The sequence below is a fragment of the Cherax quadricarinatus genome, chromosome 36 (assembly GCF_038502225.1).
Source record: "Cherax quadricarinatus isolate ZL_2023a chromosome 36, ASM3850222v1, whole genome shotgun sequence".
NCBI classification, from domain to species: Eukaryota; Metazoa; Arthropoda; class Malacostraca; order Decapoda; family Parastacidae; genus Cherax; species Cherax quadricarinatus.
Window position 1 is genome coordinate 21613522 of NC_091327.1, and position 23600 is coordinate 21637121.

A 23600-nucleotide genomic window follows, 5' to 3' on the forward strand; every position below is an offset into this window, starting at 1 on the left:
TTGGTCTACACATTCTGGCCACAGTTTCTTCCAAGCAGAGTTCAAGGTCTTCTTAGTCACTCCCTCCCAAGCCTTACCTATAAGGTTTACACAATTGAGGATATTAAAGTGCTCTCTCCAAAACTCTCTTAGAGTCAGTTGAGTTTCTGAGGTCACTACAAAGCACCTTTCAAACAGAGCTTTTGTGTACAGTTTTTTGAAGTTTGCAATAACCTGCTGGTCCATGGGCTGCAGGAGAGGAGTGGTATTAGGAGGCAAAAACTTCACCTTAATGAATTTCATGTCCCCATAAAGTCGCTCTGCCACGTCTGTAGGATGACCAGGGGCATTGTCTAACACCAGGAGGCACTTAAGTTCTAATTTCTTTTCAGTTAGGTAATGTTTCACATTGGGGGCAAATGCATGGTGTAACCAGTCATAGAAAAAGTCCCTAGTGACCCATGCCTTACTGTTTGCCCTCCACAGCACACACAAATTCTCCTTGAGGACATTCTTTTGCCTGAACGCTCTGGGAGTTTCAGAGTGATACACTAATAAAGGCTTCACTTTGCAATCACCAGTAGCATTGGAACACATCAACAAAGTAAGCCTGTCTTTCATAGGCTTATGTCCTGGGAGTGCCTTTTCCTCCTGAGTAATGTAGGTCCTGCTTGGCATTTTCTTCCAAAACAGGCCTGTTTCATCACAATTAAACACTTGTTCAGGTTTCAGTCCTTCACTGTCTATGTACTCCTTGAATTCCTGCACATATTTTTCAGCTGCTTTGTGTTCCGAACTGGCAGCCTCACCATGCCTTATCACACTATGTATGCCACTACGCTTCTTAAATCTCTCAAACCAACCTTTGCTGGCCTTAAATTCACTCACATCATCACTAGTTGCAGGCATTTTTTTAATTAAATCCTCATGCAACTTCCTAGCCTTTTCGCTTATGATCGCTTGAGGGACGCTATCTCCTGCTAGCTGTTTTTCATTTATCCACACCAATAAGAGTCTCTCAACATCTTCCATCACTTGCGATCTCTGTTTCGAAAACACAGTTAAACCTTTGGCAAGAACAGCTTCCTTGATTGCCTTTCTGTTGCCCACAATAGTAGCGATGGTTGATTTGGGTTTCTTGTACAACCTGGCCAGGTTGGCGACACGCACTCCACTTTCATACTTATCAATGATCTCTTTCTTCATCTCTATAGTAATTCTCACCCTTATTGCTGTAGGGTTGGCACTAGAAGCTTTCTTGGGGCCCATGGTCACTTATTTTGCAGATAAAATCACCAAAAACTCTGTAATAATACTAAATGTTCCGATTGTATGCTTGGATGTTACCGTGGAGGCTGGCTGGTAAACAATGCCACCGGCGGCACATGCGAGGCTGGCTAAGGGCGCACATTGGACGCGTCTCGGACGAAGAGCGGTGAGCGGGTTTTTGAGCGGTATGCGAGGCAAAATTTTTGCGATAAAAGCAAGCGGTATGTGGATTGAACGTTATGTGATGCCGACGGTATGCGGGGGTCCACTGTACAGTGGACCCCCGGTTAACGATTTTAATCCGTGCAAGAGGGCTCATCGTTATGCGAAATAATCGTTATGCGAATGAATTTTCCCCATAAGAAATAATGGAAATCAAATTAATCCGTGCAAGACGCCCAAAAGTATGAAAAAATTTTTTTTTTACCACATGAAATGTTAATTTTAATACACACAAACTGAAAAAGGCATGCACAATTAAATGACACTTACTTTTATTGAAGATCTGGTGATGATTGATGGGATGGGAGGAGGGGAGAGCATTATCTTCTTACTGTTTAGAAGGGGAATCCCCTTCCATTACGACTTGAGGTAGCAAGTCCTTTTCCGGGGTTACTTCCCTTCTTCTTTTAATGCCACTAGGACCAGCTTGAGAGTCACTGGACCTCTGTCGCACAACAAATCTGTCCATAGAGCTCTGTACCTCCCGTTCCTTTACGATTTGTCTAAAATGGGCCACAACATTGTCATTGAAATAGTCACCAGCACGGCTTGCAACAGCTGTGTCAGGGTGATTTTCATCTATAAAGGTTTGCAGTTCAACCCACTGTGCACACATTTCCTTAATCTTTGAAGTAGGCACAATGGATTCCACAACTGGCATAGGCTTCTCAGGGTTAGCCCCAAACCCTTCAAAATCTTTCTTAATTTCCATACTAATTCTCACCCTTTTTACCACAGGGTTGGCACTAGAAGCTTTCTTGGGGCCCATGGTCACTTATTTTCCAGAAACAGCACCGAAAACACTGTAATAATACGAAATATTCCGAGTGTATGCTTGGATGTTACCGCGGAGGCTGGCTGGTAAACAATGGGACGGCCGGCACATGTGAGGCTGGCTGAGGGCACATTGGACGCGTCTCGGACGAAAATCGGTAAGCGGGTTTTTAATCGGTATGCGCGGCAAAAATTTTGCGATAAAAGTAATCGGTATGCGGAAAAATCGCTATGTGATGCCATCGTTATGCGGGGGTCCACTGTATTTAGTAATTTTTCCAGGAGAACAGGGTTACTAGCCCCTTGCTCCCGGTATTTTAGTCACCTCTTATGACATGTGTGGCTTGCGGAAGGAGGATTCTTCACTATTAATTGCAGTTTCATATACAGTAGGGCCCCACTTATATGGCAGGTTGGGTTCCAGGCTACCGCCGTAAAGCTGAAATCGCCGTGAAGTGGAACACCCTTTTTTCCCCTTATAAATGCATATAAATGCTAGATAACAAGTTTACACTAACATATATTAAGTTAGCAATAGAACTAGTCATTAAAAACAAAAAGTAAAATACACATATAGTACACTCATTACTTACCTTAAAATATTTGTAGTCTTAATGTAGGGTGAGATGAGTAGTGTTTACAGTAAGAAATCAGGTGTCTTAGGTATGGTAACCATCCAGGCCACCCCACCCCATCCACTTAACATTTAAAGCGTCCCAGAGCGATAAAATGCATATACAGTTCACACATTGCAGTAGACCCCTGGTTTTCACAATTAATCTGTTGTAGAAGGTTGGCCAAAAACCGAAGTAATATTTCCCATAAGAAATAATGTAAATTCAATTAATCCTTTCTAGACACTCAAAAATATTTACAAAAAAATACATTTTATAGAGAATAACTATAGTTTTACATACAGGAAACAGAAATAAATATAAATGACTAATTTTAATGATAAATGAACATTACATACCTTGAAGACTTGCTAGCTCTTCCCTGTGGTTTTCCGCCAACTCTTCCACATCCTGACCATTCACATCCAACCCCTACCTACTGGCTACATACACTGCTACCCACAGCCATATTATTACCATCAACATACCCTGTTCACTGAGTTTAATCATTTCTAACAACTACCTTTACATGCCATCATAAACAAAGGGAGAAGTAATGAATAATTCATGCCAAGAATTGTAAACAAAAGCTTGTGTATTAAGGGCGGTTACTGGACCAACACAGATTCATACAGTTTTCTCTAACGCTGGACCAGAGAAAATGTAATGTTTACCCTCCACTGCATATAAACATTGCATGTTTATATGCTGTGTAACATGTTTCTTATATAATTTTGAAGAAAATTTCATATGTGGATAAATGAAAATGTCTATATTAACCTAAAATAAGACATTTAATGTGCCCAGGAGTGAGTCATGAATGTATGAGCGGCCTAGACGCATGTGTCTGGTACTAACAATTTCTGAGCGGATGTATGAAATTTGGGGGGAAATTTTACTGAAAATACTCGAAATGCGAATTGTACGATTTCCGCATGGGCCAAAAACTGATGATTCACTGTACTTTCTTTAAAGTATTTCTAGTCTTAACCCTTAAACTGTCTAAACGTAGATCTACGTCCACCTGCGGGGGGGGGGGGGGGGGGGCTTCGAATGTAGATCTACATTTTTTTACATGCTTTCAATTGGGGAAAATCAAGGTCGGAGCGTTACGCATGTGGACGTAGATCTACGTTTGGAGAGTTTAAGGGTTAATGTAGGGTGTGAGGTGAGTAAATGAGATAAAACAAATAAACGAGAGAGAGAACAGAGACGTTGAGATGTAAACAAACACGTTTGTATTATACCATAATACAAACACTTTACATTGTGTACAAAGTAAAGTGTTTGTATTATGATGATAATAATAATAATAATAGTCTCCATGGGGAAGTGGAACAGAATTCTTCCTCTGTAAGCCATGCGTGTTGTAAGAGGCGACTAAAATGCTGGGAGCAAGGGCCTAGTAACCCCTTCTCCTGTATAAATTACTAAATTAAAAAAGAGAAACTTTCGTTTTTCTTTTTGGGCCACCTTCCTTGGTGGGATGCGGCCGGTTTGTTGAAAAAAAAAATAATAATAGTGATTATAATAATAATAATACAATATTGTTTAGCTTCCAGCTCAATGCAAACTCTCTCTCTCTCTCTTTAACCCTTTCAGGGTTTCGGATGTACTAGTACGGCTTAGGCACCAGGGTTTTTCACGTACTAGTACGCCTAAATTCTAGCGCCCTCAAATCTAGTGAGAGAAAGCTGGTAGGCCTACATATGAAAGAATGGGTCTATGTGGTCAGTGTGCGCATTATAAAAAAAATCTTGCAGCACACACTGCGTAATGAGAAAAAAAAAAAACTGACCGTGTTTTGGGATTAAAACAGCGACTTTGCACTGTATTTTTGTATGGTATTTACAGTGGACCCCCGGTTAACGATATTTTTTCACTCCATAAGTATGTTCAGGTGCCAGTACTGACCGAATTTATTCCCATAAGGAATATTGTGAAGTAGATTATTCATTTCAGACCCCCAAACATACACGTACAAATGCACTTACATAAATACACTTACATAATTGGTCGCATTTGGAGGTAATCGTTATGCGGGGGTCCACTGTATTGTTGTATTGTACTTTTCCTGGTCTCATTTTATAGAATGGAAGACATATTACAAAAATTGAGATGATTTTGACTGGTTTTACAATGAAAAGTACCTTGAAATTGAGCTCAAAGTAGCAGAAATGTTTGATTTTTACCGAAGTTCAAAAGTAAACAAATCATGCTAAGCGTCCAATGCACGTCAACTGGTGAGTCTAATATTCTTCCACAAGTGCGCTGATATTATTTATACCATTTCTACACTAATGCAGTAGTCTGCATAACAGTAAATCTTCTATTTTTTGTGAGAATAAAAATTCAAAGTGGAAAGCAAAAGAATGTAAGAGGGGCGTGGGGACGTGACCAATGAACAGAGGAAATGTTATTTTAGTGCCAGGAATGTCTTATTTGTTTATTCTGGACCCTATTTGGAAATTGGCTTCTTTTGAAATTTGTGTGAAACTGGCAAAATTGCTAAATTCTGACCACTTTACTGGATAGTTGAAATCGGTAAATGGGTGGTTTCTTGTACTCATTCGATAGAAAAAATGGAGTTCTAGTGAAATAGTTATAATTTTTGTCAACTAGTACACTGGAATTGGCCGAAAATAGGGCTCAAAGTGGGCAAAATTGCCGATGCTTAAACATCGTCGAGACTGCTAACTTTGTGAGAGCATAATTCCGTAAGTTTTCCATCGAATTTCATACTTGTGGTGTCATTATGATTGGGAAAAGATTCTCTATCTTTTCATAAGATTTTTTTTTTTTTTTTGAAATTTGAGCGACCCTGAGAGCAAATCTGGGGACCCTGAAAGGGTTAATAATAATAATAATAATAATAATAATAATAATAATAATAATGGATGGATTTGTGAAGGATGAGGTTAATCATAGAATTGATGAGGGAAAAAAGGTGAGTGGTGTGTTGAGGTATATGTGGAGACATAAAACATTATCTATGGAGACAATGAAGGGAATGTATGAAAGTATAGTAGTACCAACACTCTTATATGGGTGTGAAGCTTGGGTTGTGAATGCAGCAGCGATGAGGCGGTTAGAGGCAGTGGAGATGTCCTGTCTAAGGGCAATGTGTGGTGTAAATATTAGGCAAAAAATTCGAAGTGTGGAAATTAGGAGAAGGTGTGGAGTTAATAAAAGTATTAGTCAGTGGGCTGAAGAGAGGTTGTTGAGGTGGTTTGGTCATTTAGAGAGAATGGATCAAAATTGAATGACATGGAGAGCGTATAAATCTGTAGGGGAAGGAAGGCGGGGTAAGGGTCGTCCTCGAAAAGGTTGGAAGGAAGGGGTAAGGGAGGTTTTGTGGGCGAGGGGCTTGGACTTCCAGCAGGCATGCATGAGTGTGTTTGATAGGAGTGAATGGAGACGAATGGTATTTGGGACCTGACGAATTATTGGAGTGTGAGCAGGGTAATATTTAGTGAAGGGATTCAGGGAAACCGGTTATTTTTGTATGTATAGCCGGACTTGAGTCCTGGAAATGGGAAGTACAATGCCTGCACTCTAAAGGAGGGGTTCAGGATATTGGCAGTTTGGAGGGATATGTTGTGTATCTTTATACGTATATGCTTCTAAACTGTTGTGTTCTGAGCACCTCTGCAAAAACAGTGATTATGTGTGAGTGAGGCAAAAGTGTTGAATGATGATGAAAGCATTTTCTTTTTGGGGATTTTCTTTCTTTTTGGGTCACCCTGCCTCGGTGGGAGATGGCCAACTTGTTAAAAAAAAAAATGATAAATTCAATATTAATAAATAACAAAAAGGCACAATACCGTGACTGGAACAATACACAAATAACCCGCACATAAAAGAGAGAAGCTTACGACGACGTTTCGGTCCGACTTGGACCATTGACAAAGTCACAGTGTGACTTTGTCAATGGTCCAAGTCGGACCGAAACGTCGTCGTAAGCTTCTCTCTTTTATGTGCGGGTTATTTGTGTATAAATTCAATATTGTTTAGTTTCCAACATAATGCAAGTTTCCTCTCTCTCTCTTTACCCCCAGTTACCCCCAGTAACATTACTGTGTACACATTTTCTTTGGTGTTTAACTAGAGAAAATGTTATTCATTCTGACACTCTGACTAGAAAAACATTTTATGTTTATGTTAATTTATTCTACTGTAGGTTGTATTTATCATATTTATGTTACATAACATGTTTATTATATAATCTTGGAAAAATATCACAGATGCATTATTGAAAATGTGTACATGCATATTAATGTATTATTTTTATTATTATTATTATCACACTGGCCGATTCCCACCAAGGCAGGGTGGCCCGAAAAAGAAAAACTTTCACCATCATTCACTCCATCACTGTCTTGCCAGAAGGGTGCTTTACACTACAGTTTTTAAACTGCAACATTAACACCCCTCCTTCAGAGTGCAGGCACTGTACTTCCCATCTCCAGGACTCAAGTCCGGCCTGCAGGTTTCCCTGAACCCCTTCATAAATGTTACTTTGCTCACACTCCAACAGCACGTCAAGTATTAAAAACCATTTGTCTCCATTCACTCCTATCAAACACGCTCACACATGCCTGCTGGAAGTCCAAGCCCCTCGCACACAAAACCTCCTTTACCCCCTCCCTCCAACCTTTCCTAGGCCGACCCCTACCCCGCCTTCCTTCCACTACAGACTGATACACTCTTGAAGTCATTCTGTTTCGCTCCATTCTCTCTACATGTCCGAACCACCTCAACAACCCTTCCTCAGCCCTCTGGACAACAGTTTTGGTAATCCCGCACCTCCTCCTAACTTCCAAACTACGAATTCTCTGCATTATATTCACACCACACATTGCCCTCAGACATGACATCTCCACTGCCTCCAGCCTTCTCCTCGCTGCAACATTCATCACCCATGCTTCACACCCATATAAGAGCGTTGGTAAAACTATACTCTCATACATTCCCCTCTTTGCCTCCAAGGACAAAGTTCTTTGTCTCCACAACTCCTAAGTGCACCACTCACCCTTTTCCCCTCATCAATTCTATGATTCACTTCATCTTTCATAGACCCATCCGCTGACACGTCCACTCCCAAATATCTGAATACATTCACCTCCTCCATACTCTCTCCCTCCAATCTGATATCCAATCTTTCATCACCTAATCTTTTTGTTATCCTCATAACCTTACTCTTTCCTGTATTATATGACATTTAATGTGCCTCAGTGATTATTTTTGCATATTACTATTACAGTGGACCCTTGGTAATGATGTCATCCCGAACGTGATGGACCAAAACTGTGCAGCATAATTTAAATGAGGCCTAACCAAGGATGTATAAAGTTGAAGAACAACCTGAGGACTCCTATTATTTATGCTTCTTGATATGAAGCCAAGGATTCTATTAGCTTTATTGCGAACACTTATGCACTGTTGTCTTGGTTTCAGATTACTGCTAACCAGAACTCCTAAATCTTTTTCGCAATCTGTAATATTAAGATCTACATTATTTAGTTTATATGTGGCATGGTTATTGTCCTGTCCAACATTTAGAACTTTGCATTTGTCTATATTAAACTGCATCTGCCACTTCTCTGACCACTGCATCAGTCTATTCAAATCTTCCTGGAGTGCTCTAATGTCCTTGTCAGAATGAATTCGATGGCCTATTTTGGTGTCATCGGCAAACTTGCTGATGTCGCTCTTTATGCCCTCATCTATGTCGTTTATGTAGATTGTGAACAGCAGGGGCCCAACACTGACCCCTGTGGAACACTGCTCGTGACGTTTCCCCACTCTAATTTCTCCCCATTTATGCAAACTCTCTGCTGCCTATTTGTCAACCATGCCTCTATCCAGGAAAAAATTTCTCCTCCTATTTCATGTGCGTTAATTTTCCTCAGTAGTCTCTGATGTGGGACCCTGTCAAAAGCCTTACTGAAGTCCATATACACAATATCATATTCATTACCATGATCTACCTCCTCAAACACCTTAGTGAAAAAAGTTAATAAATTCGTAAGGCAGGAATGCCCCTTTGTAAAACCATGCCTTGGCAATTATTGATTCCATAAATTTTCCCACTATGGAGGTTAGGCTTATTGGTCTATAGTTCAAAGCTAAGGACCTGTCACCTGCTTTGAAAATAGGTATCACATTTGCCATTTTCCACTTATCTGGCACCATGCCAGTTTGTAGTGATATGTTGAAAAGATTAGCCAAAGGTTTGCTAAGCTCCTCTTTACATTCCTTTAGAACCCTTGCATACAGTTCATCAGGGCCTGGGGATTTGTTAGGTTTTAATTTATCTATTTGCCTAAGGACCATGTCACTTGTGACCCTAATCGTGCACAGTTTATTATCGTCCTGTTCTACATAATTTATCATTTCTGGAATATCACTGGTATCCTCCTGTGTAAAACTGAGAGGAAGTATGTGTTAAAAATTCTACACATTTCCTTATCACTGTCAGTGAGCTGACCCGAGGAACTTTTGAGTGGGCCTATCTTGTCCCTGATCTTGCTTCTGTATACCTGAAAGAATCCTTTTGTGTTAGTCTTCGATTCTCTTGCAACTTTAACCCCATAATCTCTTTTTGCTTTTCTAATTCCCTTTTTTATTTCTCTCTTTAACTGAATATATCGATTTCTTAATTGCCCCTCTCCTCTTTTGATTTGCCTATATATGCCTCTCTTTCGACCAGTCAGATATTTTAATCTATTGTTCATCCATTTAGGATCATTTTTGTTTGATCTGATTTCCCTATTTGGAACATAATTTGACTGAGCAGCTAAAACTATGCCCTGGAAAGTGTCATATTGGCAACCATCACCACCTACCTGACCCTTAGTCAGGTCATTCCAGTTCAGCCCACCTAAGTAATTTTTCAGTCCTATGAAATCAGCCAAGCGGAAGTCAGGGACGGAGACTTGATTGCCATTATTAGGGGAATTCCATGATATATTAAAACTGAGTGATTTGTGATCACTTTCCCCAAGCTCATCATTAACCTCAAGATTATTAATTAGTGTTTCCCTACTGGCAAGAACCAAGTCAAGGAGGTTATTTCCCCTAGTTGGCTCTGTCAGAAGCTGTTTTAAAAAAACAATCCTGGATCGTATCAAGAAAGTCACCTGACTCTAAATTTCCTGTCAAATTGCTTCAGTCTATCTGTCTATAGTTGAAATCTCCCATTAGCACAACATTTTCGTATGTAGATGCCTTAAGAATTTCGTCCCATAGAAGTTTACTGCACTCCCTATCAAGATTTGGGGCCCTGTAAATCACACCCAAAATTAGTTTTTCTCGGCCCTCGAGAAGCTGTAACCAAACAGATTCAGTGGCTGACGCTTCTAATTTTATATCTTGTCTAACACAACAATTTAAATTGTCTCTGACATACATCGCTACTCCACCACCCTTCCTGTTGACCCTGTCAGTGTGGAATAATTTATAGCCTTGTATGTGACATTCAGAGGGCATCTCTCTATCTTTCAGATTGAGCCAGGTCTCTGTTATAGCAATAATATCTATGTTTCCTGCACTTGCAATTAATCTTAGCTCATCTATCTTATTTCTTACACTCCTGCTATTAGTATAGTAAACCTTAAGGGAGCTAGTCCCTTGCTGCCCTCTGCTGTCCCCCTTTGTTTGCTGACCTTGCTGCCCTCTGCTGTCCCCCTTTGTTTGCTGACCTTGCTGCCCTCTGCTGTCCCCCTTTGTTTGCTGACCTGATCTATTGTCTTTATTTATAACTTCATGCTGAATGCCTTTTATACATTTACTGTTTCCAACCTTAGTGTTGCAACCTGCTTGTTTCCCACACACACACATACATCTATCTTCTATCAGTTTAAAATCATAGGCATTTCACCAATGACCTTCTCAATTGAGTTTGCAAGTGCTACCACCCCAGCCCCAGAGAGATGTACCCCATCCCTTGCATACATATCATGTTTGCCATAAAAGTTGTTCCAGTTGTCAATGAATGGGATTGCAAGTTCCTTGCAGTATCTGTCTAGCCAGCAATTTACACCAATTGCCCTAGACAACCATTCATTTCCTACTCCCCTTCTAGGCAAGATGCTACATATGATTGGGACCCCTCCCTTAGACTTAATGAAATCTATAGCTGACCTGTACTTATCTAGCAGCTCTTCTCTCCTACCCTTCCCAATATCATTTCCACCAGCACTGAGACAGATAAGGGGCTTGTTCCCATTACCTGACATGATATTATCCAGCCATTAACTATGTCCCCAACACCAGCTCCAGGGAAGCACACACTATCTCTCATCTTCTTATTCCTATTACAAAAAGCACGGTCAATATATCTTACCTGAGAGTCACCAACCACAAGAATGTGCTTACCTCTGTTAGCAGGGGCAGTAGTACCCTTACCTTCACTGGCCACTGAAGTACATTCATCCTGAAGAACAGAGAAGCGATTTCCTACCTTCAGATCTTCACTCTTAACTTTCCTTATTCTGATTCTCCTCCCATTACTGGTTACCACTTGCCACTTGTAGCAGGTGCTGGACTGCACCTCACTGCTGGTAGCCGTTGCTACCTCCCCACCTACAGCCTCCTCACAGCGAGAGACAGACTGCATCTCACTACTAGAAGCCTCATTCCCCACAACTCCAGCCACCTCACACTCTCTCCCAGACCCATTGAGGTGGACCTTCAGCCTCCTAATCTCCTCCTGGAGAAGCAAGACCTCCTCCTTCAACTCTCCAATCTCAATTTTTAAAACACTGCAGAAGCAAGCCATGCTTTGTAACCGTCCACGCTAATCCCCAAAGCAGCTCAGGGTCTGTGACCGAGGCGATACATTTTGTATTATTCTATTGTTTTTAGTGCTTGTAACTGCTAAATAAACCACCGTGGGCCCAAAGAAAACTTCTAGTGCCAGTCCTTTGGTAAAGAGGGTGAGAAACACTATAGAATTCAAGAAAAAGTTTGTCGAAAGATACAAAAGTGGTGGTGGTACTTCCCTACACACCAGCCAGGGTACTTCCCCACACATCATCCATGGTACTTCCCCACACACCAGCCAGGGTACTTCCCCACACACCAGACAGGGTACTTCTCCACACACACGATTTGATCTGAGTGGGACTTGCGCATGAGTGAATAGAATTATCAAAGCCTATTGCTTGGGAAGCATGGAAAACTGGGTTGGGCAAATACGATTCTGTTAGTGGGATGGTTTGTGAAGGACATGCCCAGTATGGGCCAACAGGCCTGCTGCAGTGTTCCTGCTTTTTTATGTTCAAACATTTATGGATGAACATCACCCTGACACAGCTGTTGCAGGCCGTGCTGGTAACATCTACATTGATGAAGTTGTGTCCCATTTTGGGGAAATCTTAAAGAGATACCAGAAACAGAGCTTTCTTGACAGATATTCTGTATGTGTTCTAAATATTTTCTGATTAAATTGTATTTGTAGGAGGACCCTGCTTTATGGCCTCAGTGGGAGACGGCCGACTTGTTGAAAAAAAAAAAAAATGTACTTGTGTACCTGTACCGAAATAAACTTACACACTGTGTTGGCATGCAGGTACGTTAAAATCACTATTTGGCAAGGAAGTGACTAAGTGTGTCACTAGTGCTGAAGACATAATAAGCATAATAATGATAATTGCTCTGGGGTGCTTTAAATGTCATATATTATGTTATAAACATAATACATGCAACCACACTAGAACAAATTGACATAATCGTGAGGTGTGGTAGCCGGGCAGCTTGTAGGAGTGTACAACAATAACTACAGTAAGATGTTCTCTCTAGTACAACACCACCAGAAAAACTGTATAGTATTCCTGAGGGTAACTGTAGAAAAGCATTCCTTTCGTATGGCTTCACTCATAAATAATATCACTCACTCTCAAAAGTGTGTGTTGCTGTTATATATTCCACTGCACTGCACCAGTGTGAAGACAACTTGTACATAATGTAAGATGGTGAAAATGCTTGGCAAACGTATACATAATGCCAAATGAACATGTATCACCCGCCAGTGGACAGAGACAAAGACAGAATTTATTTATTTGCAAAGGTTACAATGTGTGTTTACATTTTATACATGTTAGATACAAAGAAACCACTAACATGCTGGGGCATTTCGGGCAGACTAATCGTAATGCTTACGGACTACTTAAGACTAGGCAGGTACAGAGTGGTAAATTGTAATTATACATTATTTTCCATATTAGAATGATGAGGTAGCTAAGGGTTTACAGTAATGAAATATATAGTTGTGATGTAGCATATAAAAAATAAACGGTATTACAATTTAGCACAAATAACAATAATATAATAGTACAAGTATAAGTATGTATTAATGTTTAGTTAATCAAGTGGTCATAAATGTTTTTGGGAGTTTTTGAGTTGCTTGAAACTGGCTATATGATTTAGCATAGTGTTATATGGTTAATTTTGGGAGATGAGATGATCTATAAGTAGAGCTTTAAATTGATTTGTGGGCAGGGGACCTTTTGCTGGTTCGGGTAATGAATTCCAGATTCTTGGGCCCTTTATGTACATTGCATTTTTGCATAGGGTGAGATGGACACGAGGGATGTCGAAGAGTGTTTTATGCCTTGTGTTGTGCCTGTGCGTTCTGTTGTAGTTGTCAAGGAGAAGTTTGAGAGAAAGGTTAATATTGCAGTATAATGTTCTGTATATATAGTAGGCACAATAATATGAGTGAAAATTCTGTATACAGACTCTCCTCACTTAGTGACGTACTCATTTACCAATGACTTGGACTTACGACAGGCTCTCTGACCAGTATGCATACTTAAATAATGTATATTTGAGCTGATTTCCTCTATTCTGTTTATTACAATATACAGTACACTACTGTATAAACATTTAAAAATATACCAGAAATGTTATAAATGGTGCAATTGTGTCATTAAAACTATAAAAGATGGTTGACGCAATCCATTATAGTATGCTCCTCACTTAGAGACGACTTCATTTACCAACATGGTCTTAGGAATGGAACTCTGCTGTTAAGTGAAGAGAGGCTGTATTTTGTATATTTTGCCTGCACTTTAAAGGAGTAGTTTGGGATATTGGCAGTTTGGAGGGACATCTAAACTGTTGTATCTGAGCTCCTCAGCAAAGTCAGTGATTATGTATGAGTGATGGTGAAAGTGCTGAATGATGAAACTTTCTTCTTTCTTTTTGGGTCACCCTGCCTTAGTGGGAAATGGCCGACGTGTTAAAAAAAAAAAGTTGTATATTAAGTAAGTTAAAGCTCAGGTAATAAATGTGTGTCCAGCTCCCCCCCCCCCCCCAAAAAAAAAAAAAAACTCTGACACTACATACACATCTATGGAGCACCCTTCTCACATTTTTTTTATAATAATTTCCATGGGAAAGTGGAACAAAATTTTTCCTCCGTAAGCTGTCCATGTCATAAGAGGCGACCAGAATGCTGGGAGCAAGGGGCTAGTAATCCCTTCTCCTGTATACATTACTAAATGTAAAAGGAGAAACTTTTGCTTTTCCTTTTGGGCCACCCCACCTTGGTGGGATACGGTTGGTGTATTGAAATAATAATAATAATAATAATAATAATAATAATAATAATAATAATTCTACAAGTGAACCTGGGTGTGTTGCCATGAACTCTGCATCTCTCTTGGTTCCTTCTGTAAATTTTCTAAAGGTTCAAGTGTTTTAACCCTTTCAGGGTCCGTGCTGTAGATCTATGGCTTTACGTTCAGGGTCCAAACCGTAGATCTACGCCATGAGCTCAGCTCACTCTGATAAGCTGTGAGTGGTAAAATTGGGCCTAGATATGAGAGAATACATCTGTGTGGTATATGTGCACCACATAAAACAAATCCTTCAGCACACAGTGTATAATGAGAGAAAAAACTGAGACTGTGATTTTCGATTAAAACAGCGACTTTGCAGTGTTTTTTCGTATGTTTTTTATAGTTGTATTTGTGATTTCTTGGTCTCATTTGATAGAATGGAAGACATATTACAGAAATGGAGATGATTTTGATTGGTTTTAGCACTGGAAATGGCTTGAAACTGAGCTCAAAGTAGCAGAAATGTTAAAATTTTTGCTGATATTCAAGAGTAAACAAACGACCTCACATGTCTAATACACGCCAGCTGGTGGGTCTAATATACATTCACAAATGTGGTGATGATATTTATACAATTATTACAACATTGCATAACAGTAAATCTTCTATTTTTTGGTTTGAATAAAAATTCATTATGTGAATAAAAAATCAAAATGGAATTCATTTGTAAAGCCTCAAAACATAACTAATGAACAGAGGAAATGTTAGTTTAGTGCCAGGAATATCTACAGTGTTTTTTCTGGACCCTATTTTGAAATTGGAATATTTTGAACTTTGTGTTAAATTGGCCAAATTACCAATTTCCGATCACATTATTTTGTAGTTGAAACAGTTAACTGGGCGATTTCTTGTGTTCAATCGATAGAATAGAAGTAATACTAGTGAAATAGCTAATAATTTGGTCAACTGGAATAATGTAATTGGCCTAAAATGGGAGTCAAAGTCGGCAAAATCGCCGATTCGTAAATATCGCTGACACATCAAAATTCGCGAGAGCATAATTTCGTCAATTTTCCATCAAATTTCGTACTTTTTGTTTTATTACCTTCAGAAAAAGATTCTCTACCATTTCATAAAAAAATAATAACAAAAAATTTTTTTTTTTTAATTCTTGGACCCTGGTGTGCACTTAGAAATTTGACCTCTGGACCCTGAAAGGGTTAAAGTTATTACTCCTATACACTTATTTATTACGATGACATCTAAGGGTAGCTGTAATAAAAAGGTGTCATAAGGCTTTTACTCTTATAGTTGCTACAATTGTGAACTCTAAGGAGAGTGATGCAAGAAATTAAGTGCTATATCAGTGAACACTAAAGTTATAAAAGAATGTGATAACCTTATTGCTGACATGGAAAAACTTTCACTGTTTTGAATTGAAGACCAAACTATTCGCAGCTTGCCATTAAGGTAGGTAATGAGTGTACTGTATTTACAATTTACTTTTTTATTGTTTTTTAAGCCTAGTTCTAATGCTAACCAAATATATGGTAATGTAAACATATTATCAGGCATTTATGTGCATTTAAAAATGAAAAAATTGTGATTAATTTTTGGTAATTTTCGCTTTACAGCAGTAGCCTGGAACCTAACCTGTACTATGTTAAATACTATGTATTGTGCACTACATATGTAAATTATTTTCCCAGGCAGCTCTAAATGATGTGATTCCCTCACAAGGGAGAAGAACATGGAGTCAAGAAGGTTCACAAAAGTTCCTGAAGATGGTGCAGAACAAAGAGTTTGTAGCACATATTGTCTCATTAAAGGTAAGATAATTATGCCAAGCAGTCATCTTACTGTCATTGTCTCATTAAAGGTAAGATAATTATGCCAAGCAGTCATCTTACTGTCAACCACACATTATTTCCTCCTGATGCTGCTTCATGTTATGTTGTAAAGTAAAATATAGGTACGTATAATGGACCCCTATGTAACAAATTTAGGTTAAAATGACAAAAAAATTTTTGGCTGGACAAAGGCTGGGCGAGTCTTCTGTGCGGGGATGTTTAGTAGAATTATTGATGTAGCAGACCAGGTCAGTTGCATTACATGTTTTTCTGTATGGAAGGTGTCTGATAGTCGCTGGCTCAGCCTGCATCAGTTTGTCATTGTCTGTGTGTATGCCCGCCTGCCATTTATCCTCCAATTTTCTTTGGATTTGCATTGTTTTTCATTATTTTTTTTATTAACACATCAGCCATTTCCCACCAAGGCAGGGTGCCCAAAAAAAGAAGAAACACTTTCATCATCATTCGCTCCATCACTGTCTTGCCAGAGGCATGCCTACACTACAGTTAAAAAATCTGCAACTTATCAACACCCCTCCTTCAGAGTTACTTTATTATAATATAAAAATTGTATTGTACAGTAGGGCCCCACTTATACGGCGGGTTAGGTTTCAGGCTGTCGCCGGAAAGCAGACATCGCCGGAAGGCATATAAATGGCAGACAACAAGTTTACACTAAATTATATTAAGTTAGTAATAGAACTAGGCATTAAAAACACACAAAGTAATATACATTCACAGGAAATTCATTACTTACCTTAAGGTATATGTAATCTTAATGTAGGGAGAGAGGTGAGTAGTACTTATTTGTAGGAAGTCAGGTGCAGGTAGCCCAGGTGTAGGTAGCCCAGGTGTAGGTAGCCCTGGCTCCCCATCTCATACTTAATATACAATATTTAAAACATCCCAGAGAGGTAAAATACACATACAGTACACTCATTATGTGTAGTCTTAATATAGGAAGAGAGATGAGTAGTATTTATTTGTAGGAAGTCAGTGTAGGTAGCTGGTAGGTGTAGCCTGCCTGGGCTACACCTACTGGCTACCTACACTGTGGCCCAGAGCCATATTATTAACACAGACATACCTTGGAAATATAAACACATATGCAGTATAATGTGATCTTTTATTGACTACGTTTCGCCCACACAGTGGGCTTTTTCAAGTCACAAACAGATCTACCTGGGGTGGAAGGGATGCGAGTGTTTATAGTCAGGTTCAGAATGCTGAGGGCAGGTGGAGAACGCTGCATCTGATGATGTACCGAGTGGGGTTATAGAGTCTAAAATCTTGGGTAGCTTGGAAAGGAGATTGGATAAGTTCGTGAGCAGACCTTCTACAGTGTTCTTCCATTCATGTGTTCTTTTTGGGATAGCGATGAAGAAGTTTCCTGGCAAGTGGTTCAGCTATGTTATAGAAGCCACTATTCTGGTTGAAGTTGTTGGATATAGAAATAAGTGATGATTCCAGGATTCTTCGGTATTGAGTGTTGTCTTCTGTTGTCTTCTATGTAATTATAGGCTGCTTCCTGCATGCACTCAGAACCTGCAGCAATGAGTTTCTTGAAGAAGAATGCACGATAATTGAACAAGTATTTTCTTAACTCCACTATCCTCGTCACTTCATCAGAGACTGCAGATGATGGGCATTAAACATCTTCAACACACCCAGAGAAGACACTGCCAAGAAGAGATACATAGTCCTCCCCACCAACTCCATTGCCAAACACGTTTCCAACATCTTTTCCAATACCTCATTCCAAGTATCTACCTCCACAACCACGACTATCAAGGATCGGATCGGATCGAGGACGACGAGAGCTGTTGTAAGATGGGAAGGAAGAAGGATAAGGAAGGATGGAAATAACTGGAAAAGGATGGGGAGGAGGGGAAGAGGAGGAATCAAGGCAAGTGGCCCAACCACTTTGGGACATGTGGTACAAAAGTACTGGAGACGTAGATAGAGAGGCTTGACTGATGTCATTGCTTGGCTCACTAGGAGAGGATGACGTAGGCAGTGGCAGGAGCTGGGAGTGTCAGAAGGCAGCAAGCAGGATGAGTTGGTTATGGTCTTAAACCGTTTATCAGTGCGGTATATTGTTTTCGAGAGAGTTGTATCACACTTATGGGAGAGCTGTAGTAGTCTTCGTTGGTTTGGAGGTGGTGGAGTATCTGGTTGTAGGTAGGGAGTGGTCTTTCTTCGCTTTGGTACGATACAGTGTTGTCTTGGAGATGTTGGATGAGTTCTAGGCGAGTCATGCTTGCAGGGTATAGCCTCGTGGTGTAGAATTCGAGTCCTTTGTGTTTAAAGCATGGTGTTCCAGGTAATCGACGTGAGCTAAGTAGAGAAGGTGGTGGTGGAGTAGAGGAAGGTGGTGTTGCTTCGTTTTCAGCTTCAGTAGACGAATTAGAAGATGTTTCTGGTGGTAAGGCTTCTGATTGGTTGGATTCAGTGAGAGGTGGTGGCGGTGGAGGCTTCTCATTGGTCGTTGTTGGATTGACGTCACTAGTTGGTGGTGTTGATGGGACTTCTGCAGAAGAGTTGGCGATTAAGTTTTTGGTGAATTTGAGAATTTCTTCAGAAGGTGGAGATGCTGGAAATGTAAATGAAGGCATACTATTTTAATGCAAATAACTCGTTGATGGTAGAGTTAAAGGATCCAGGTACAGCCATGTTCTGCATGTGAGCGTATAGTAAGCAGTAGTGGATCTTGGTTACGTCACATGTTGGAGGAGTGATGATGGTGGAGGCGGGCTGAGTAGATGCTTGAAGTAATTTTGTAGTGTTTGCTTGTATCTTTGCAATTGCTGCATACATTGGAGTATTGCTTGTAGGTTTTTTTCTTTGCTGCATCTTGTGTTTTCTTCATAATATCCTTTCTTGTAGGACATTTTGCTGCCAGTGTATGGTGGTCAGGCGCGGATCTAGGAACAAAGTTTGGGAGGGGCCCGACGGCAGAATTTTCGGTTGTTTAAAGAGCATTAGCATTACCGTTTCTCCACTAACGGGATTCTTATTTGTTAATTACTGGCGGACTGACCTAAATGAATGGGCATAACCATCTGCTCTAGGTGCCAGTGTTTCTCTTCGGATCCAAATGAGAGGGCCGATTTTTCTGAGAAAAAAAACACTGACCTTACAATGTGAGGAATTTTGTATCTTATTAAAACTTTATTGAAAGTAAGAATTTAATAGCTAGAGACTTTTACATTAGACATTAACTTAAATGTAGAATAAATAAATATATATATATATATATATATATATATATATATATATATATATATATATATATATATATATATATATATATATATATATATATATATATATATATAGATATCCTAGATAGTAGGTTGGTAGACAGCAACCGCCCAGGGAGGTACTACTGTCCTGCCAAGTGAGTGTAAAACGAAAGCCTGTAATTGTTTTACATGATGGTAGGATTGCTGGTGTCTTTTGTCTGTCTCATAAATATGCAAGATTACAGGTAAGTCTTGCTACTTCTACTTACACTTAGGTCACACTAAACATACATGTACAAGCATATATATACACACCCCTCTGGGTTTTCTTCTATTTTCTTTCTAATTCTTGTTCTTGTTTATTTCCTCTTATCTCCATGGGGAAGTGGAACAGAATTCTTCCTCTGTAAGCCATGCGTGTTGTAAGAGGCGACTAAAATGCCGGGAGCAAGGGGCTAGTAACCCCTTCTCCTGTATATATTACTAAATTTAAAAGGAGAAACTTCAGTTTTTTCTTTTGGGCCACCCCACCTCAGTGGGATACGGCTGGTACGTTGAAAGAAGAAGAATATATATATATATATATATATATATATATATATATATATATATATATATATATATATATATATATATATATATATATATATATATATATATATAGACATATATATACAGTGGACCCCCGCATAACGATTACCTCCAAATGCGACCAATTATGTAAGTGTATTTATGTAAGTGCGTTTGTACGTGTATGTTTGGGGGTCTGAAAGGAATAATCTACTTCACAATATTCCTTATGGGAATAAATTCGGTCAGTACTGGTACCTGAACATACTTATGGAGTGAAAAATTATCGTTAACTGGGGGTCCACTGTGTATATATATATATATATATATATATATATATATATATATATATATATATATATATATATATATATATATATATATATACATATATATATATATATATATATATATATACATATATATATATATCTCCCCTTAAGACAGTAAGCATTATACTTTATAATATTACCTATAATAGTAGCCTTAAAAGTAACATGCAAAGGTTATTACACTGAAAGGATTAATCACACTGCAGCCTAAGCAAAGAGAAGACGGCGGTTCCTTTCCGCAAACTTGTTGATCACACGATCAACAGGAACATGTACATCGTTATGGACGGCGAGTAGTGCGAGGCCGTTGAGGTGATCCTGACCTATGGTGCTCCTCAAGTATGTCTTCAGGCGTTTCAGGGCTGAGAACGATCGTTCGGCTTCTGCATTTGAGACTGGCAGGGTCAGTAGGATGGTAAGGAGCTTCGCGATGTTCGGAAACATACGGGCCTCGGCGTATTCCTTTGCTTTCTTGACAGATTCGAAGGCCGGAGCGGAACATGTCCACCGCTGTGTTTCCGTCTGCATGAGCAAAAGTGACTCAACGTCACTTTCGTAGAGTTTAGTGGCTTTAAGAACAGCATCCACGTTTGCTTTTGAGCCCCTGAGCAGCTCCTTCAATCGGAGAGCAATGGGCACAGTGTCATCATCAAATCTGCTCTTCAACTCAGCGATCACATGGTCAACGAACGGAATATACACCGAGCGCCGATAGTACTCCTCAGCAGATGCCGCTGGGACATTCGCACGTTGTGTCTGTCGTGCACAGACTCTGGGAATAGGGACGTCATCGTGAGCTGAGCCCACTTCAACTAGAAGATCTTTGGCTTTCACGAACACAGCGTGGAAGTACTCCTCGGCATCCGCTCTAAATTTGGAGAATAGAGTCCCGATTTCACGAATCAGTGCGTACACACATACCAGGTCACCTTCCTTTTTCTGTAGGGTTCTGCTTGGCTGAAGCGTGTGTGCCAAAATGGACTCGGCCACAACCAACCCAACGAGAAAGCGGGGGTCCCGAATCGCAGCGAGTAGGAGTCCGGCGTTGGCATCCAACTTCATCTCATCCTCCAGAAAAATAGCGATGAGAGGCAGAAACTCGATGAACACGAGGACAGCATCGTGCCGCTTGACCCATCTGGTGGGGCACAGGGGCACCAGCTTTTCCCGCTTGGCTGAGGATAGCTTCACGAGTTTGGTAAACCGAAGCATCCGCATGTTGCTAGAATGGATGAAGTTGTACGCCTCGTTCAGCGTCTGGAGGGCGAGTTTGACTTCTTTGACATCACAGGCCTTAGTCAGCACCAGGTTCAGTCGGTGACTGAAACAGTGAATCGGTTTCACCAGGGGGTATTGCTGTATGATGATGGCGGCACAACCTCTGAACTTCCCCATCATGGCACTCACTCCGTCGAAGCCTAGCCCTCGGCATTTTGACATCTCCAAGCCGAGGCCCTCGACGGCGTGGATGAGCAGTTGGGCCAGGCCTTCACCAGTGAGGTCATGGGCATGAACGAAAGCGAGGAAATCCTCCTTGACATCTTCTTTGACGTGTCGAATGATGATGGTTGCTTGTTCCTTCCCTGAGATGTCAGTGGTCTCATCCATTAGCACTGCATATACCCCCGACACTCCTGCCAAGATCTCCTCCTGCACCAATCTACCTGCGAAGCGAAATAGGTCTCAGTAACATCTGCCCTCAGCATGTATTTTACTCGAGGAATAAGAGAGCTATTTTATGGTGTGACTTCCATGTGTGACCCACCTGTGATATCGATCAACTCGTTCTGAATGGTCTTGCTGATGAGGGTGGAAATCCTGGTCCGGCTGACAGAGCTGGTGAGGAGGTGGGTGAGGTCAGAATCTCCTCCCTGGGCTCGATAATGTAGCAGCGCTCTAAAGACTCCCTCTCCGGTCTTGCTCGGAACAGAGAGATCCAATGGACCGTCATCCCGATGTCCACGGAGGGGCAGCATATTTCGTCCGCAGAAGAGGATGGTCTCAATGACTGGAACCAGCAGGCGCCGGTTGGTTTCTACCTGCTCCTTCCTCTTCGAGTGTAGCATAGTGTCCACAGCCCTCGTTGGGTTTCGTACAGTGTCGACAAACCCCTCCATTTTCGACATAGCCGCCGCATGATATCCGCATGCGTTGTGGTTGTTGAGCACTTCGGTGGCCTTTTTGTATTTGCACATTGGTTTTAACACCAAGATGCCCAGCCTCTGGTCTCCAAGTCCGCCTGTGTCCCCGCCGAACACAACACAGGCTATGCAGTATCTGCCCTTGTTCAGCTGTGAGTATTTTAGCCAGGGGTATGTGGAGCACCAGCTTGGCTGGAATCGCCTTCTATGACCACCTATGGCTCATTGCTGTCATGGTCACCATCATCACTCTTCTGGATCACTTTTGTCTTGAAGAACGAGATGATCTTCCTCTCACTCCCGGCTCGCTTCATGTTACACTCCTTGTGAGAATGAGAAGGAATTAACTCAACAAAGCTTTACCTATTTTCACTGAAACAATAAAATTGAAACTGGCATCCTTCAGAGTGATGAAAAAAAAAGATAGTCCTTTACTGATAGCTGTCGTTGTAAGTTGTTACCGTTTTGTGGCTGCTGCCGTTAAGTAACTAAGTAACAGTCAAGTCAAACTATATAACGAAAAAAATATGAAAAGGGTAAAAATGGAAATACAGTACCAACGATAATAAATAAGTTAGTACAAACTTTCACTGCCAGTTTGATTCGAATACTATATCTCACAGAATTTTCTGTTGTTTTCAATAGTGGTCTCAACACTTTTGTAGCTTGAATAGTGAGATAATATCTCACTATTCAAGCTACACATACTGACTCACTGCGAGCCGGGCACGAACCAGGACGAGAGGGTAAGGGTTCATGAACCATTCAGTGACCTTACTGCACCAGGTAAAGGGGCCAGGACAAGATTAATACATTAGGCTATTGTGTTTATGCCTATTTTGGGGCCTTGTGGGACAGTGCCAGAGTGGAGTGGGTTGGAGCCTTGGAGCTATGCCTACGGTAGCCTACCGTGAAAGAGTATAATAATAATAATAATAATAATAATAATAATTGTTATTATTATTATTATTATTATTATTATACTCTTTCACGGTAGGCTACCGTAGGCATAGCTCCAAGGCTCCAACCCACTCCAC

General features: G+C 40.5%; 2 protein-coding genes across 8 annotated transcripts in view; one reads left to right on the forward strand and one right to left on the reverse strand.

Annotated features, from left to right (window-relative positions):
• The window catches only part of LOC128691368 (uncharacterized), a 159608-nt gene that overhangs the window by 98565 nt on the left and 37443 nt on the right, over nucleotides 1-23600 (forward strand). For all 7 annotated transcript variants that reach the window (XM_070091558.1, XM_070091560.1, XM_070091556.1 and 4 more), the window contains one exon: nucleotides 16135-16254. In XM_070091558.1, the coding sequence (XP_069947659.1) occupies nucleotides 16135-16254 (120 nt within the window). The remainder of the gene's footprint in view (nucleotides 1-16134; nucleotides 16255-23600) is intronic.
• LOC138853640 (52 kDa repressor of the inhibitor of the protein kinase-like) lies at nucleotides 20534-22378 on the reverse strand. The gene has a single exon (XM_070091643.1). The coding sequence runs from the start codon at nucleotides 22028-22030 to the stop codon at nucleotides 20630-20632; it is 1401 nt and encodes a 466-aa protein (XP_069947744.1). The 5' UTR covers nucleotides 22031-22378; the 3' UTR covers nucleotides 20534-20629.

What these genes read in the sequence shown, in the direction of transcription:
- LOC138853640 (XM_070091643.1), bottom strand. Translation starts at nt 22,030, where the DNA reads ATGGATGAGACCACTGACATCTCAGGGAAGGAACAAGCAACCATCATC.